The sequence below is a fragment of the Bombus terrestris genome, chromosome 9 (genome assembly GCF_910591885.1).
Source record: "Bombus terrestris chromosome 9, iyBomTerr1.2, whole genome shotgun sequence".
NCBI lineage: Eukaryota > Metazoa > Arthropoda > Insecta > Hymenoptera > Apidae > Bombus > Bombus terrestris.
The window spans coordinates 12,877,807-12,897,086 of NC_063277.1; the positions used below are offsets into that span (position 1 = coordinate 12,877,807).

The following is a 19,280-nucleotide window of genomic DNA, read 5'->3' on the forward strand; positions in this document are numbered from 1 at the left end:
ATATTTACATAAATTATTTCATAATTATTTTTATAATTATTTTGATATTTTATATCATAAAATGTATATAACATTTGACTAGCATTGATTCAACAATTGATTCATTCATCAACAAAAATATCAATAGACTGGTATAGTTTAACAAATATTTAAATAAGTTAAAAGGTTTTGAGGAACCATGGCGCCGAATCAACGTCAACGTCAGCTTTTTGTTTCTAAGAAAGAACTGAAAAAGTTGAATGGCAGAAGATTTTCAAAGTAGATGCAATATTTTTTTCTTTCTTAATAATAAAAAGTGAATAGAGCATTGTTTAGTTATCTCGTGTTTAATAAAGTTAAATGTATTGTATGCCGGTTAACCTTTTCTTTTGTGATTCAATATTAAATTATTTTGATGAAGAACCATAAATATGTTATTTTATAGAAATTCTATAATTATCAATAGATAATTATTTTATTTTATTTTTGTATTTAATTCATTGCTAACAAACTCTACTTAGGATATGATAAACTTATTAATTATGAAGCAAACATGCATGTGAAATTAAATACAAATCTTAAGGAAAATTAAGGGTATGTGTTTCAGACCAGAAGAATCCTCTGATACTGGTCTCATATATCCTGGTGTGGATACAGCATTTAAGCTACTTCTATCAGCTAGATTTTGTTCTGCTATTTGGAGCCACATAACAGATTGTGATGAAACCTATAACTATTGGGAACCAGTAAGGAATAGTTCTTAATAGTTTCAATAATTTTGTATGATTCGTATAAATTTACTTATACCACATTATTTTGTTTTAATAAATGAGTTATTTATTTTATAATCGTATATTATTTTTTTATTACATTTTGTCTTAGAGTCACTATCTGCTTTATGGGACCGGTCAACAAACATGGGAATATAGTCCACAATATGCATTAAGATCATATATGTATTTGTTGATTCATATGGTACCAGCAAAGCTTTATCATTACTTACTAGAACCAAATCCTGTTCTAGTTTTTTATTTTGTAAGATGTCTATTATCTGTGGGTTGTGCTTTATCTGAAGTATACTTCTATAAGTATGTATCTGTTGAATTATATTATGGACTCGTTAACAATAAATATCATATTAAGATAATAATTATATTTTATTATTTTTCTCTGATAGAAATGTATGCAGAGAATTTGGGATTCATATAGGGAGACTAACCTTAGTATTTCTTATCCTTAGCTCTGGCATGTATATTGCTAGTGCTGCATTTCTACCGTCTTCTTTTTCAATGTATGTTGTATGAAATTAATATCATTTAAACAAATGTTGAAATAATTAGATTATTTAATTTTTTATGCTTTTTATACAGGTATTTGAGTACTGTTGCAACAGCAGCTTGGTATGGCCGTCGGTATGAATTAGCAATTTTTGCTACAGCTATATCAGCTTTATTAGGATGGCCATTTGCTGCATTACTTGGGTACAATTTTTATGTAGAATTAGAGTAGTTTATACAGCAGAAATCTAGCAGTGCTATAGATCTTTTTCATATCCTTTGCAGATTACCAATTGCAATGGAAATGTTAATACATAAACAAGACTGGAGTAAATTTATGAAATGGGTAATCATATCTGGTGCTGTTGTTTTAGTACCAATGATATGGATAGATTCAATGTATTATGGGAAATTGGTAATAGCACCATTGAACATTGTAATGTACAATGTTTTCACCAATCATGGGCCAAATATCTATGGAACAGAACCTTTCAGTTATTATATTTATAATGGATTTTTAAACTTTAATTTCATTTTTGTTGGTGCACTTTGGGCTCCATTTGGATTGGTAATATTTGTAAAATGCATGATGTTTTCACCTTCACAATTATTAATACCTTAATGAATCATATAGCTTTTAGTGTGGCTAATTGTACCAGCCAGACCAAGAGATCGTCTATGTTTATCTTACTGGTATTCATTGGCACCACTATATCTTTGGTTTTTAGTGTTTTTCTTACAACCTCACAAGGTAAATTAAGTAACATTATTTAGTAATTAAGGCCATGAAAACACATGATTATATCTATAGTCATATTTTGATTACAGGAAGAACGATTTTTATTTCCTGTATATCCAATGATTTGTTTGGTTGGAGGTATAGCTGTAGATACTGTCCAAAAATTATATTTTTTTATCAGGACAAAGCTTAGTTCTTCACACATTGCTTATCATTATTTACAATATACTGTTCATATAACATTTTTTGCTATCTTAATATGTGGTTTTCTTGGAATATCAAGATCACTAGCAATATACAAAGGTAAAAAGCTAAAATTTTTCAAAGTATATTAGAGAATGAAATGTATTTTAATCAAGATAAAATTCTATTTTACATCAGGCTATTATGCACCAATGGAAGTAATGATCGATGCTAATAAATTTGGTTTAGAGAGAGAAGTATTTAAGGATGTTAATATCAATTTTTGCATCGGTAAAGAGTGGCACCGATTTCCGAGTAGCTTTTTCTTTCCATCAAATAAGTAAGTAATATATTTTTTGACAAATACAATTTAAAACAATACATATTTTCTAAAAAATCAATATTTTAGTTGGAAACTTCAGTATCTCAGATCAGAGTTTAAGGGTCAGTTACCTCAACCTTTCCTAGATCATGAAAATGCAACTGGTATTATACAACCCTATTTTAATGATATGAATAGAGAAGAACCTACACGTTATGTAAGATGATATTTATATCATAATATAAATATATTAAAAGTATGAGTTTATATACAAAGCCTAATCTAATCAATAATATTTTATATTATAGTTTAGCTTAGACAAATGTCATTTTGTGTTAGACCTGGACATTGGTACTGACACAAGTTTAGAACCAAATTATTCTCGAATAAACGATAATTTCACGATAATAACGTCATCTAAATTTTTAAATTCCGCAAGGTGAGTAAATTACATATTTGAATTTTTAAATTTTATTTATGTCTATTATGTTAAATTAATGTCTTATTTATTTTTCAGATCTCATCGATTTTTCCGAGCGTTTTATATTCCTTTTGTGTCACATAAATTTTGTACATATGGTTCATATAATTTATTACAAAATATTAAATTTAAATGGATTCCTCTTTCATCAAAAGAAAAAAATACAAAATTTTCCTGAATATAAATTTTGGAACACGTATATGATTTTAATAAACAGGGTCTGTGTTATGCAAATGACATGTCTGATATTGTATTTCAGCTGGATTTTGTACTTTTTGATAAAGGGTAAAAAGAATGGGTTCAAAGAAAAACCAAGAATGATTAAAAAACTGAAAGATTACACAATTCTTTAATTTTGCTCAAAATGAAGAAATTCATGATCAGATTTTAAAACAATAGAAATTTTTTGTTTTAATAAACAGTTTTTAATATATAGAGCTATATATATGCGCTCATATTTAATATATAATTGGTGTATTCTAGAAAAATATATAAGCGATTTTACGTGATTAATGTAGCTTAATTTACTGGACAATATACAAATTTTAGTATGACATATATATAATATATGTAATAAATTTGCGTAACAAATTTTTAAAGATGTATCATATTAAAAAATTAAATTCACAATTACTGTTTACTTACAAAATACTAAACAATATAAAGTATATTAGCTTAATTACTGCATTTTTAACATTTTAACACAGATTCCAACAGGCTACTAAGTATCTTTGTCGCCATTTTACATATATACGAGTATAAGAAACTTAAAGGAGTAGATATAATAATATTATTTCCGTATTAGGTGAATAATATTTAATAATAATATTTACATATGATTAAATAATACTTATTTTGTAATTAACAAATTTTTGTATATATATAGTAAATTTATGATCATATTTGTGTAAGTACGATATATTTAACTTTAATTGCAAATGTTCTGTAAATTATTGTATTATATTTTATAAATATTCTGATAAAAATTAATATAACTGTTTACTCCATGAACATGTTGTATAAAATCTAAGTTTCCGAATATATTTTAATTGTTATTTTATTTTATTGATTTATTTTTAACAATATTTTATATACAATTGTGGTGACATGTATTAATTAAATAAAATAATAAATGATATTTAAAAATATATATTGTTGTCTCCTTGTCAGATAAGTTTTTATAATTATTGTATTGCTGGATAGTCAAAATTATCGTCATAAATACCAATATCCTAATATATGAATATATTTTTGTAGAAATAATGTATGTAAAAAGAATTATAATTTCATAATTTTTTTTGCTATTAATCATATTATCGTACTATTCTCTACTAAGTCGTATGTTCTACAAAAATGTCAACTATAATATCTGGATTTCTTAATTTATACGTGATTAAGCATTCTATGCAATACTTGATTAAAATCAAATTTTTAGCGCCATATATACCAAACGGCGCCTCTATCTGTTTAATGTTAATAGCCATTTTTAAATTAACGTGATAAGTTTCAGGTAAACAAGGATTTAATTCATGCGCGTTCATGTATGTCCTAGAGCAGACAAATTTCTTTTACTGTATGTGTACATGATATTCATTGGCAAATATTTAAACGATGATAAAATTAATATTTAAGGTGATGTAGTTCTTATACCGTCTGGTAGTCGTGAAAGTATCTACGCGGTTCAAAGCACAGTAGTTTGTTTGTTAAAATTAATATAAAATGGAAACGTTGGAAATCGACGACGAACGAACTCATTCCATAAAATTGCCAAGTGCTGTTGAAGTGTTTGCAAATTTAAAAAATGCTCAAAAATTCGCGATCGACATTGGTATGTATTGTCCTACCATTATTGTACTACCTTTTTTATGCACAAATTTAATTAAGATAAGAATATATTTTAAATGTTATTAAAAAATTGTGTATATTTATTGTAAATGAACACGATCAGCTATTATCTTTTAGTAATGCAGTAAAAGATTGCTCTGGCTTTAATTTGATTGCAGGCTTATCTTTGACAAAAATAGCTTATTATTCAACGATTAGTTATCGTAAGGCATTGTATGAGGATACAGGCTTAGGAAATAGTGGAGAACGTGCATACAGAGTTCATGAAGGCAATAGACTTCACTTTGTTAAGTTTGAAACAAGATACATTGAAAATTGTTTGGATTTTGTGAAGGAGAATTTAGTAAATGTTGAGAGGTTTTACGGTAAAAACATTAAAGTGACTGGTGGAGGGGCATATAAATATAATGCTTTGTTACAAGAAAAATTAGGTTTAATGTAAGCATTTTATGTAAGATAATATTAGTTATGTTGTTTTGTTGTTCATCTGTTAAATGAAATCTTTATAATTTAAAATCAAACACTTCTAATAAAAAGTGAAAACAATTAAAACATTATTTTAGAGTTGATAAAGAAGACGAATTTGCATGTTTAATAAAAGGCTGTAATTTTTTACTTAAAAATATATCTTGTGAAGCATTTGAATTTGAAAGACATGGGAATCCTGAATATAAATTTCAAAAAGCTGATCCTAATATATTTCCATATATGCTAGTAAATATTGGTAGTGGTGTCAGTATTCTTAAAGTAAGTTACAAATATAGTTAGTCACCTTCAATGGGTAGTATATTATTTTTTAAATTTATGTAATATTTTTAGGTTGAATCTGATAAAGTATTTGAAAGAGTTGGTGGTACAGCTACAGGAGGTGGAACATTTTGGGGATTAGGTTGTTTGCTTACGAAAAGAAAGGTATCAGTATTAAATGTAGTCCAATATACATTAGCTTATGTACATAATTTATTGGTTTTTATATTTATATAATATTACTGAAGTACATAAGTACAGTTTCACAAATGTTTAAAAATACATAGGGCTTTGATGAATTGCTGCAACTTGCAGAAAGGGGAGATCACCGTAATGTTGATATGTTAGTGAAGGATATTTATGCAGGCGATTATTCCTCACAAGGTTTATCTGCAGACCTTATTGCATCTTCTTTTGGCAAGGTTACTTATAATGATAAAGGTAAGAAAGTAAACAATTATTAATAGGATGCTTAGGTATTTATATCTTTATTTATGTTTTGGCTTCATGACTTAGAAAAAGAATTTGGATTATGTATTTCTAGTTCTCACTCATTCCTATACAGCACCTAGAGTATCCAACATAACCTGAGACTCACACCTGTCTGCACTATCTCAAAACATATATCCCCTCTTATATGTAAAAACTATAGATTACACGTGTAAATATATCTTCATTTTTCTTAAAGTATATGTCGTATGCTTAACTTATTTATTATCACATATTTTCCTTTGGTTTATAATCATTTCAGTACCTATATCCTTATGTCTTTTCTCCAAAACTATTAACCATATAAGATGCTAAGATCTCTTAAGAAATAAATTCTGTTATTTGGTTTTTAGGAAGACCAAAGTATTCTGAGGCAGATCTTGCTAGAAGTCTTTTATTTACTGTAAGCAATGACATTGGACAAATAGCAAGTTTATATGCAACTGTACATAAAATGGATAAAGTTTACTTCGGTGGTTACTTTCTTCGTAACCACCCTCTATCAATGCATACTATTTCATATTCTATCAAATATTGGTCGAATGTTAGTTTCAAACATCTCATTGCATTACATAATCATAGTTCAAAACAAAATTTTTCTTAAAATAATGATAAACATTTATTAAATTGTGTGTAGGGTAAGGTAAAACCTCTTTTCCTTCGTCATGAAGGTTACCTTGGTGCAATTGGGGCCTTTTTGTATGGTGCTGAACAATCTGATGAATATAGTTGGCTGGAAAATTATGCAGGATCTTCAGGATTTAAAGATTCAATATCTACGAATCTTGGAATTAAAGTAGACCAGCTGGAAATTGATCAAGCAGAAACTGCTGTAACATTTTGTCCACTTTTGAAAGATCCTGCATCTTACAATCCTGATACAACTGATCTTGCTGAGGATAAAGAAGCAAGGTGAGTTATGAGTGGTTGATCTTTTAACCATATACAGCAATGTTTAATATTTCTAGAGATTATTGGCTTCAGTGTCTTGAAGAATCAGTGGATAAATTTGTGGCCAAAGCTATTCACAGCCAGCCACATAGTCCAACTGCAAAAGATAGAGCAACAAAACTGAAGGAAAAATATGTTAACAGATTGCATTATCTACGTCTTCAACCATTGTAAGTTCAGCTTAGTAATAAAAGTATACATCATATGAATATATTATAATTCTATAATTTGTAATATAATGTTAAATCATTTTACATTATAGTGCTTATGGAACACTTACAGTCAGAGTATTATTGGATACTATTGAACACTGCATGAAGGAATTCGATTTTCCTGATCCATATCTGCATGTAAGTTTCTAGAAAAGTTAATTTTTACATCGATAATGTCATGATTTTTTTTAAATATGTATGTTTAATTAATTTTTGTAATCTTTATTTTACATATAGCAAAAGAAAAAGGAGAATGAAGAAGCCTTAACATATTTAAAAAGTCGTATAACAGCTCTCGATGAATTGGAAGGAGCGGAAAAAATAAAAGCTTTGATTGTGGGAGTTCTGAGTGGTAATATGTTTGACTGGGGTGCACAAGCTGTTGCAACCTTAATGGAGACAACAAATTTTGGTTTTGCCGAAGCTCAAGCAAAAATACCGGGTATTGTCACAGACTTGTGACATTTATGATCACGATTAATATATTAAAAAAGACAATCATTAATAAAGATGATATGATATTTTTTTTTAAACTTAGGTAGACCTTGGCTACAAGATGATTTGGATGATTGGATAGAGAGATTGAAAACTGGCCCACCTCATAAATGTGCTGCTATTTTCATTGACAATAGTGGAGTTGATATAGTATTGGGAATTTTACCGTTTGCTCGTGATTTATTACAACGAGGAACAAAAGTTGGTTGTCTTATATTTTTTTGAATTTGACCACAATATATTTACTAAATTAAAATAACAATTACTTTAGGTTATACTGTGCGCTAATTCTATGCCAGCATTAAATGATGTCACATATCCAGAATTGGTTGTAACATTACGAGATGCAGCAAAAATATGCAAAGTTATTAGACAAGCTCTGAAAGAAAATCGTTTGTTTGCCATGGAGACAGCTCAAGCTAGTCCCTGTCTTGATTTAAGGTAATCATTGTGATATATATAGTTGCAAGATAATTATTTGGAGTTTTACATATTTTAACGAATTATTTGATATTTAATAGCCGACTCAATTTAGATCTATGTCTTGCGATGGTAAAACATAACGTCGATCTTATCGTATTAGAGGGAATGGGTAGAACGCTTCATACGAATCTTTATGCAAAGATGACTTGTGAATGTCTGAAATTAGCAGTTGTTAAAAATCGATGGTTAGCACTTCGATTAGGTGGTGACATGTATGCTGTAATATGTAAATATGAACGTCCACCAACGAATACTAAAGTTTGTGATATAGAAATAAAAATGAAAGAAGAATGTCCATCAGAATGTGCAGAGAATGCAAGGGACATTTGCACGTGTAATGCGAAAGGATAAATGATAAAAACGTATGTGACTATATTAGATTATGTATATTTAATTATAGACATTGAAAGATTTATTTTAATTCCAGAAATTGAAAACTGATACATTAAAGTATTTCTTTACTTGTATTTAAGTATGTATATAAAAAGAAGCGAAAATCTTCGTATACTTATAATTTTGAATGAAAATATTATACAAGGAACATTATTTAAATACTTTTTTATAAAATTTAACGTTATTCGTTTTCAATAGAGTAATTATTATACAATTTATATATAGTATTTATGAATGAAGCTTGGTCCTCGGAAATATGTTTTTAATATCATGAAATTTACCAAGCTTCGTGATCTAGCCTACATGTTTCGAATATGAAACGTATTTCAATGTATTTAAATATGAAAATTTTGGCACTGACAAGAAACATTGGTGAATAATCATTAACACCTAGTCAAAAATAATAAAATTATGTTTTTCGTGATTTAGAGAGAAGATGATATAAAGGAAATAATGACGACCAATTATAATGATTACAGACCTGTATCATATAAATACTGTACAGTACACATTCTGTGATAATGTAACGTTCTAATAGAAAGTTACATATTCGTATAAATTAAAACAGTAAATTGATAGACAATATAATAGAATAACACATAAAAAGTAAAACAGTTTAAGATACCAATGTTTTTTGACTTCGAAATTTTTTGTATAGAGATCTATCGCTTCATGTCAAATTAGGAATCTTTTTGTTAAACATATTTTTCTTTGTGAAAGAGAATTCAAGAGGAATATTAGTTATATGAAATTAATGAGCAAGATATGCGTCGCCAAAAATGACCAATTTGTTAGAATACAATTTTGAGATTTTATCGGTAGAAACGAATAAATGACGAAAATGAACTACAGAAAAAGATTGTTGAAACTTAAAATGATGTTAGTATGGTTTACAAATTAAAAACTTCTACGTGAACCATTTGTTAATACTCAATCCATATACGTGTATGTGATATTTGATTTGTTTTGTAAAATGTAAATAAAACGTAAACTTCTCTAAGATCTAATTACAGGATATTTTAATGATCATTAAAAGTAATAATTAATATACAAGTCGAAGAAATTTTGTTTTCACAGTAGCTTCATTTGCGCATTGCTCTAACTAAACAAAAACACAATATCGATCTAACTAAATTTTGTTATATTACATACTTACGATGTTGATCTTTTTCTCATATACACTGCTCAAAACAATTAAATGATCGTTTTCCGTGTTTGATTATACTACTTATTTATTAGGTATGTATATTCTTTTTTTTTAATGATTGTCTTAGGGCTATCATTTGTCGCAGTATTATACGAATAACATGTCAATCTATCAAGTCAATAATAGCGATCCCCTAATTATTTTCAGCAGTGTATAATATCTCATTTTACGAATCAAATGCAAATGTATTTTTGAATAATAAATTTCGTACAACATACTCTTACTTCTTTTAGTACCTATAATATGTAATTATTCTATATCCTCTTGAGAGCTATATATACCTTTTTAGGAATGCCTCTATCAGCGAGATCCATAAATCATGTTCATGTTCAATTCGTGCCAGTAGATAAAATGGAAATCGAGGTCATGTGGGTACAATCTGTATCGTTCCATCTATTATGTATATCCGATAAGGAAGCAAAAAGGAGGCTCTTTCAGATCAAAAAAGGACGATTCGGTAAAACATGTATAGTATAAACCATCTTCGCGAAGAAGATACGGAAAAGGAAAGCATCGGCTAGTATACCGATTGATAAAGCAAGAAAAAAAGTATCAGAAAAAGAATCGGAAGACCGACGAGGAAAGAAGAAAAGCGATTGTATGTATGCGAAGCACGTTCCGCGTTTATTTCTTTTAGCCGCATCTTACGCAACGTCCTATAGTTTGGCTTTATTAAATTCCTGTTGGGCGATATTGTCCGATGGTTTGCTTCTAGAAGTCACTTCATGCGTCGAACGCCATCCGAGAGATTATCTAATCAATTTTATATTTCACTTCGATCGGTAGTGTTGCTTTCGGTAGAAATCCTTCCTGTCGCTAGATCTACTCAGATTTTGTTCGATCTTATACGACATCGAAAATTTTCCGATCGTTAATTCGTATTTAGTCGTATTGCAATTATTTTTGATATCGTAATAAATTACGATGTAACATTATTCACGATAACGTCTATTTGTATCGGTGACGCTATAATAACAGGGAGAAAATATCAGGAGATTCAGGATAAGGAAAGAATAAATAGAATATAATTTATGCAAATATAGATACGCCAGGAAGCAAAGAGAATCGCGATAACATTTCGAACGAGATGAAACGTTAATTACGGGCATGATTCTCTTTTCTCTCGAACCCTTTGATAGGTTCGCGTTTCATTTGAAATTCTGGCCGAGCTGACGATGCATCGAGCTTTAGCTAGATTTATTCGCCCAGAGAATCCTTATAATTGTTTGCAAGGGAAATAATAGATCTAGGGGATGTTGACTCAGCTCTAGTAGGGTAACGCAAGACCAGTTAGCAACGAGATGGAATCCTTCTCTCTCGACCGGAAGTCGATGTTCCTCGTAGTTTCTAATGCGAAACTCTTGTTTTCGTTGAATGTTCGAAAAATGAAAGATCTGTTAGCACTACCGGAGATATCCAACGTTCAGATCTTTGGTTTCGAATCTTAGTCTAAGTTTCCTCGCAGCTATAAGCGTACGTTTAACGCCAGTGTTCTAACTACGTAATTTCATGCAGATTACGTAGGAGAATATTCGCGTATGCGCTTATTTGTGGCCACATGAACACAATGTTGTCGTTGTGCGGGTAGATATTTTGAGAGCTCTTCGCGTCAGCTTTAATTCCTTCCCAGGGATTCCTCCGCGATTGCGGATTGCACTTGCACCCATGTATCTGACGTGAAACGGTTCCGTAGAAATTACGCTCGCAGTTCTCGAGCACCGCTACCGCGGCTACGTAGTCGCTACAGTAGGAGAATGAAGAACGGGATTAGATAGAAGGTATCCCCGCGAGCTTCACTTTTTCCCTACGAGTACGAGAAAATGTAGTCAAACATAATCTAAAACGCAAAATTCCTGTCAACCAACATTGCTTCAAATTCTCTTCGAGATCGTTCCGTGAGATTTCAGAATGAAAAAGGTATCGCGAGAGAAGAATGAAGAGTGGGTTGGAACGAAACACATTTACGAGCCAAGTTCTTCAATCCTTTTTCATGATGGAGCCCGAGAAGGAGAGACGGTTGTACGTTCGATCCTGAGCCACCTATCACATCTAAGTCCTATTGGGTTTCCAGCATTGGGCACGGAATCTCAAAATGCTCGTGTCATCTCGGCACAGAGATGCTGCAACTGTGATCGAATTCCAGAAACTACTGCGATCGATGACCTGTTTAACTATTATCAAATTATTGCGATTACCGATAATTTAAAAATCGCAGTTATATATATATCGATGGATAACTAAGATGTAACAGGGATATTTTACAAGCAAAGGAAACGTAAGTCGAATACGTCTGTACCATCGGGTTTCAGCTACAATCCTCGAGGATTCGCGTATCTAATGGATCCTTGTGTCGCATCGTCAGGAATCGCATTGGCAACCTTAGACGAGCACTTGGGTAGGAAAATATTGAAAGGGAATCGGTTATCGTTAGACGCTTTTCACGTTAACTTTTTTCAATCCCGAAGAGGAGAGCGTGTGAAAGGAGATCGAAGGGTTATTGCAGGCTCCTAGAAATGGAATCGATCCGCGACGAATAGGTTTTGTACGAATATCACGCGATCATCTGCGATGAACGATTCGTTAGATTAGACGAAGACTGGAAAATCTCTGAAAGCACCAAATGGTATCGTCACGTTTACTCGACGTTTGATTTTTATAAAATGATCTGAGCCAAAGTAATCCACGGCAATCTTTCCCGATAATAATTTAATCATTCGTAATCTCTCTTGAATTGTTCATCTATCGTACGTGTACGTCAAATGACGTTATTAAGACGGACACAGCGATAACAGCCGGGGGCTGATAGATGAACGGTGGCAAGTTCGCATCGATAAATTTGCTAAACGACGAGGAAATGATGAATCGTCGTTCCGTTTTACCATCGCCGCTCTAATTACGTTAATTTCGCAATTAGAACACGCTCTCGTTCGCGTAAGCTTATCTATGCCAGGGATGCGCAGGATTCTTTTTATCGTTTCTCTCACCGAAATGAAATTCGTGACGCGCCACGCGAAATATCATAGTAATTATCAATTTGTGACGAATTCTTCGAATCTGGAAGAATGCGAAACAATTGTTCAAGTATCGCGACTCGTTCGTCACTTCCTCAGGTATCGATGGAATTCGCAGAGAAATGTTACACCCTGCGTTATTAAATTATGCTATCGCCGTACAAATGGATGAAATAATTCCATTCGATGCAAACTCGACGATTTAAGTCGCAGCATCGCGAATAATCCTTAGAAAGAAATAACGACGATGGATCGGACGATGGTATTTCGGTTCCTACCCCGTTCAGCGCGAAGTTATTAAAAGCTATCGCCGATCCCCAGTGTTGTTGATGGTCAACAGACGTTCGGTCGTTCCGGAAGTGCACCGAGAACAATGGTGAACGTCGGGGGGTACCGTTTCGTTCCATTCTTGTCCGTTTTCGCACGATACGGTTCGGTCATGTGAAATTAGTTTTGACAAGGCGATCCCTGAGCGAAACGGAAACGTAGAAGAATTTGTTTTCATTTGCGCGTCACATTTTATCGCGCGTTTCCTGCAACCAGAATATTCGTTGGTTCTTTGTCGTGCTTTTTTCTTTTTTTTTTTTTGAAATGTACAAAAAAGATGTTCGTTCTTTAACGAACGATTCCTATAATCGCGTGCTCTTTGAATGTTTTGGCAGCTGTTATTAAAGCTCGTACGTATCTTTGAATAGCAGCGTAGCGAATAAAAAATAAAAAAAAGAAAAAAAAAGAGAAAGGAGGAGAAAGAGACACAGAGAGTAAATGTGAACACGTGAAAACACGTGAAAAAAGGTTGCTTGTTCACGTGTGCCGCATGTAAGCGCTTATGAAAGAGCCTGGTTTATGAGTATGGCTCGGTTTTAATTTCGCCGGGATGGCAGCTGTTTATTACGATTGCACCGTGATAAACGCAGCCCTGCAATTCTCAGATTTGTTTGCACGGAGAATGAAATGGGATGTAGGTACGCGCATTAAGATAATTTCATGAATCGCGAATGGATTATTTTCCTAGAATCTTTAATCGTTTATGTTCGATATTCACGCGATACGATCATATTTATTCATATTGAATTTTAATCAGACACACCATCTCGCATCCATTCGATATTTCGCGATGCCGCGTCGCAGATCATTTCTCCACCGTGGTATTATTTCATATTACTATTTGACGATATTATTTAATTCCATACGGACGTATTTCCATAGGGAGAACGGTAGCGTCATTTTTAATTCTATAATCGATCTCTTCGTTTCGTTTCCGTAAACGGAATGCATATTTGCGGAACGTGCGCCAAATAAAAGAGGAAATATGAAGGTTTATGCACGGCCAAAGTTCACCCTTAATGTTCCCTTAAACGGAGTAGTTTATTGCGGTTCCATCTTTGCGAAGATTTACGCTTCGCCTTGGTTTTCTTTACATCTGCGCCCCACCTCTCGTGTCGCCAGGATTAACGGTGTCGTTAAAACGACCGGAATTACCTATTCCCTGCAGTGGGCGAAGTTTTAATTCCCCGTCTGCGGAATCATCGGCGATGATCGAACAATAAAGCGTAATGAATAATAAACGCCACGTTTTATCGTTCGCCACGGCCAAGATTCTCATTGTTGCGAATTTGTATCATCGATTTTACGATCATCGTCTCCGTAGTAACCGCTTTCTAACGAGCCTTTGAGCCATTAATAATTCCGCTTAATAGTTACTTTCCCTATTGATCAAGCTTTCAAATTCCTTTGAGTAAAATTACGCGTGTTCGCTGTATTAAAACGATCGTTTCCCTCTCCATCAATGGGAAATCGAGATCGAAATCGGTTTCGATATCGCGACGCTTCTCAACAATATCACATTCCTGTGATAATTTCATTTTGTTGTTATTCGTTTTCATACGTAGACGTTGTCGCACGATTTTATAATTGAAATTTTCGAAATTCCTCGTTTAATTCACGTGCAATATACGTGTAGATTATTTTGTTAAAGAACATAGGTGAAATTAAAACGGTGAGAAACGTAGTAGAACGATATTCGACATTACAAATGATAAATCGTTCGGTTAGGAGTTTGCGGAGACACGGTTCTCCGAGTTGGTTCTTGGTAATTGCGATTTTCCCCAGTGAAATGTCATCGGTGGATTAATTAAAAGCAGTCTAAGGCTTGGACCTGGCATCAACGCGAGGAAATCCGCCGAGAAACAACCAATGCAAACGCCTCCAGAGAGTTGCAGAACATTTCACGCGAACCTCCACCACAATTGCCGTGCGCTTCTGGAAACTTCCCCTCCCATCGGAACCTGTTGATGCCACTTCTGCCGATGTTTTTCTGCACGCTCTGCCTCCGTTCCAACCCTCGAGCGAATATCGCTTGCTCGAGAACGCGCTGCATTTTCACCCCAGAAATCTCTCTTCTGTTGCTAACCGCGTTTTCCCGTGGTCAACCCGATCTTTTCTGCTTATATTTCTATAGAAGAAGCTTGAGAATTCGCAGAGAACAGGTCATTTCGCCGATCTTGTACGATTCGATCAAACGGAACACGTTCGGCTGCGCTGTGGTGCTCGAGAACTTTTTACGTCTCAACCACCAGCCTCGAGTAATTGTCTTCGTAAAAATATAGATGTGAATAAAAATCCGCGGGCTGTTAATCGCGCGTGCAGTGCCGAATATCCTAATTCCGTTATTTCTTATCATCGCTTTCTATACATTTCGAAGATCATTCTCGTAATTCGTCGTATCATTACGTGGATTTTGTCACGGCAATGTGCAGAAACGTACACGCGTCGCAGATTTCACTATCTGTTGGATTGGCAACTAAGTGATTGCGGGTTTTGTCAATACCACCTGATGAGAAAATACGCAATCATTTAGTTGCCAACTCGATATACAGTATACAACCACCATCGATGAAGATGAATCAACGAAAATACACTTTTGAAATCTATCGCGCTCAGTTCTCCGACGATTTCTCTTTTTCATTAACGTTAAAAGTCACACGACTGCATGAAATCAGTGAAACGCGACGAAGGAACGTAGAGTTCTCTTCGAGACTTCGCTACGAAACACAATCCTATCGCGTTGGTCACTAAGCTTAACGCGCAGACAGATCCACAGTCGCACAATTCGTTAGAATTTTGTCGCGTGTGTCCGAAATTTATTTCGCGATGTACATCGACCCTGTTAACACGATTAATCTCGTTTTATTAAACGGTGTAAGTAATTGGCGGCAGCCGCGTGCACGAGCATGCAGGGATATTAATTAAATTTGTTTCTACGTTCTCGCAAGATTATGCGGGGTGACCAACTCGCGGCCGCATCGGAGTGCTCGTTGCGCAACTTGCATCGGTTAATTACATCTAACCGGATTAAGGGGTGGGTTGTGCACATTCTACGAATACCGAGAAGGCCGTTACGCTCGGATCACCGAGCTACGGACTGCCGAAAATCTTTTGAAAATGATCCGAATATTCGGAACTGGCTGGCTAATTTCCGATTAATTATAATAGATGTTGGGTAACAATGAATTCTCGAAGGAACGAGAATGCATGTTCCGGATCAACGCCGTGGTAGTCGACCATTTTCGTTTTCTCGTGAAAATGGAGGAAAAGCCGGCAGATATGGAGAGGCTTTATCTTTCCTCCGGTATTGTTGAGAACAACAATTTTTTTCGTTGTTTCACGGATCCTGCTTCGTCGTTCTTCCTCTTCCCAGCGTATCCCCGTACTGTTTGGCGCAGCTACGTTTTTATCAATGTCCACCGCGTAACCGTGACCAGATAAATAATTTTTCTTGCGCTCTACGAGTGCTTCTCTTCCGTTCCCTTTTCTTTCAGAATCGGTTAGAATCGGTTATTGGTTATCGAATTGCTCGCCTTCGATTCGACGAAGACTCTCGATCGAAATTGTGCGCTTAATAATTGTTCGATTAATAATTGTAAATATCTTGACAGAATTGCTGCTGTTCGTTTCCCAACGTTGCTTCTTTCCTTTTTACCTCTCCTTTTCACCGGAGGAATTGCTTCGTCTCGTTCAATTTATTTCTATGACGAAAATTCAAGACGACCTCGGTGAGTTTGATACCTGTTCCCGACAATCTAATTAAACGCTTTATGAAACGGTAAAGCATTATTTCCTGAAGAATTTCTGTGGCAATCGATACGAGCTTTTCTCTGTTTTACAAAGAAATCAATAGCGGTATTCTTGACGCTCGTTGTCCTACAAGTGTTCGATATTTGTAATTTAAATACATCGGGGCTTTTTCTTGCCAGGTGTCTCCGTGATAAATGGCCCCCTGTTTCTGCCTGGCAAGTCATATACGTTCAACTTTTTCTTGCTGCCAAGAAAAAGGAAGGAAAGCGGAGACACGCGACAAAATAACGCCACGACGTGACATAAACGTAATGACGAGCAGCCTAAGTTGGTGAAACGAAGCATAGTCGAGAGGAACACGTACGAGCCAACCGACAGCCAGCGGTCTAATTGGTCTTAATCGGTGATTCAGACGATTATGTCAGCATCGAGTTGTTCTTTTCACGCAGCCATGTTCTTCCTTCCTTGTCAAGGCTGCTGTTAATCCCCCAGAAGATCAGTTAGTCGGTAGCGTTGAGCTTTTGAACCGAGATAGAGATGTCCTCGTTGCGAGCTCGTTGCCGACTCTCGGGCGATTTGTCACAAAAGTATGACGATCACGCGTGATTCTCGACTGTTGTGCTGTCTAGCAATAATTCATTCGCAAGATAAATTATATGAATTTCCATGTCAGCTTCTGTTTACATTCTTTCAGCGAGTTATTCTTTTCTCGTGAAATCTACTTAACGCGTTCTGTGATCCACGTTGAGGAAACGTAAAATAAGTTTCGCTAGAATCGTACATTTATCGCGGAATATCTGAAAACCCCTGGCCTTTCACTTTAATAATAAAAAAGATCTATGTGTTCTACCCTATTCACCGATATCATGATATATTCACACCAGGGATGATTAAAAAATCATCCATAAAGTTTTCAAAGCATTTTTCATATAACCGGTGAAGCGAAGTTCTATGGAAAGAATTCCAGGCGAAATTCTAAGCCAAATCACCGTGGACCGGAATTCATTATCCACCACGTACGGTAGCCAACCTGCGGTGGTTAACGAGGCCAAAATCAGAGACGTGGGCAACGGAAAAAGCGACGGGCAAACGGGACAGGACGAGAGAACTAAATAAAACGACAGAAATGACGAGAAAGGAGAAGCATTGGGTAGAGGCGGTTTTCGCCACCGGCACGGAATTTCGTCCGTGCGATGCACGGGAACAAGAGTCTGGGTGGCGACGTGCACGCAAATAAAATCAAAACCCTCGACGATGCCCTACCGATTCCACGTTCCACCGGGTTACACGGTACAGAAGCGCTTCTCTTCTCTTTTTGCCTCTTTTTCCTTCGTAGAGAGCCGCGTGGTAACGTCAATATACACCCGCGTCGTTTCGTTCATGCGCGTCACTCGGCTATGCGATTCGCATACTGACAGGTCAGATTTGAATCCCACGACCGACATACAGGGTGTCTCGAGAGAACGGATCTCTTACTCGAAACGATTCAATTTTGTTCGACGCGTTGTTGTAAAAAGATCGCGATTATACGTCGGACGATTAACGGGCATCGAATTAAAGCCACGCACGGAAATTGCGTACGCACATTGCAAGTAACGTCGAGTGAAAAGGAAAATCGGAAAAATAGTTTACCTGTATGTACGTTGAATAAAAAAATTGTATCTGCGTCGAAACTGAAGTTATTGTAACTGTTTATATTTCAAACGTATGTGAAGTCGATGCCTGCTTGATAAATGCTAAAGTCATTTTTCTCAAAACAACCTTTAGACCAGATTTTAATTAACGCGGCACAGTGATTGATGATACATTGATAGTACATCGGAAATAAGTGACTCGAATTCTCTATAAACATTTCGAGAAAAGCAAGCAGTTTCGAATTAGCGATACTTAAGAATATTTACTTGACTGGTTCCTTCTTTGAAAGTTTTCCTCGGACCAAGCATCGACTAGATAATCCTATATCCTTCACAGGGTTATCGACAGCAACTAAATAAGTATATTAAAATTCAGTCTGAAATGTCTCGGCTGGGAAATACGGCTACGAAATAAACAGAGTATCGTAATCCCTTAAACTTCTTCCTCGATACCTCGTACAGGGTAATCGCGCTCTAAATTACGCCAGTCTCGCCATTAGCCTTCGATTCTCTCTGTCTATTACTCGTCCACGTTGAGGCAGTTAATTACATCCGTAGCGACGATAACAACGGTGGTTAGATAGAAAGCGAGCAACCGTATCGAAGGAAAAGAGAAGAGAAGCTAAAGTAGATTGGTTACTTGTCTATTTAGTTAGAATCGACGAGACTGATCGAAGATGAGTCGCAAGCCATCGACGTGTAAGGGAATTGCTCACGATCAAGCGAGTATCACGCCTCCGCAAATTTTCTACGGA

The 19,280-nt window shown here is 34.7% G+C and overlaps 2 protein-coding genes across 7 annotated transcripts; both read left to right on the plus strand.

Moving 5' to 3' along the window:
• Positions 1-140: 140 nt before the first annotated feature.
• On the plus strand, positions 141-4,041 carry LOC100642493 (alpha-1,2-mannosyltransferase ALG9). Of its 3 annotated transcripts, none has more exons than XM_003397633.4 (12): positions 141-258; positions 587-725; positions 862-1,067; positions 1,157-1,270; positions 1,350-1,460; positions 1,542-1,824; positions 1,891-2,007; positions 2,085-2,298; positions 2,377-2,518; positions 2,588-2,717; positions 2,809-2,939; positions 3,018-4,041. In XM_003397633.4, the coding sequence occupies exons 1-12, from the start codon at positions 179-181 to the stop codon at positions 3,157-3,159; spliced, it is 1,809 nt and encodes a 602-aa protein (XP_003397681.1). In that variant the 5' UTR covers positions 141-178; the 3' UTR covers positions 3,160-4,041. The 3 variants fall into 3 exon arrangements, with proteins under 3 accessions (XP_003397681.1, XP_012167073.1, XP_012167074.1); XM_012311683.3 differs by having other exon boundaries at positions 151-295; XM_012311684.3 differs by having other exon boundaries at positions 152-258; positions 573-725.
• Positions 4,042-4,369: 328 nt separating this feature from the next.
• Positions 4,370-13,472, plus strand: LOC100651528 (4'-phosphopantetheine phosphatase). Of its 4 annotated transcripts, none has more exons than XM_012311681.3 (14): positions 4,370-4,491; positions 4,614-4,809; positions 4,985-5,264; positions 5,390-5,573; positions 5,646-5,738; positions 5,861-6,014; positions 6,416-6,606; positions 6,700-6,974; positions 7,031-7,183; positions 7,276-7,363; positions 7,463-7,667; positions 7,764-7,921; positions 7,992-8,161; positions 8,242-10,020. In XM_012311681.3, the coding sequence occupies exons 2-14, from the start codon at positions 4,701-4,703 to the stop codon at positions 8,552-8,554; spliced, it is 2,373 nt and encodes a 790-aa protein (XP_012167071.1). In that variant the 5' UTR covers positions 4,370-4,491; positions 4,614-4,700; the 3' UTR covers positions 8,555-10,020. The 4 variants fall into 4 exon arrangements, with proteins under 4 accessions (XP_012167071.1, XP_012167070.1, XP_012167069.1 ...); XM_012311680.3 differs by adding an exon at positions 10,093-13,472 and having other exon boundaries at positions 4,462-4,809; positions 8,242-8,565; XM_012311679.3 differs by having other exon boundaries at positions 4,462-4,809; positions 8,242-8,565; positions 8,631-10,020.
• Positions 13,473-19,280: the final 5,808 nt, after the last annotated feature.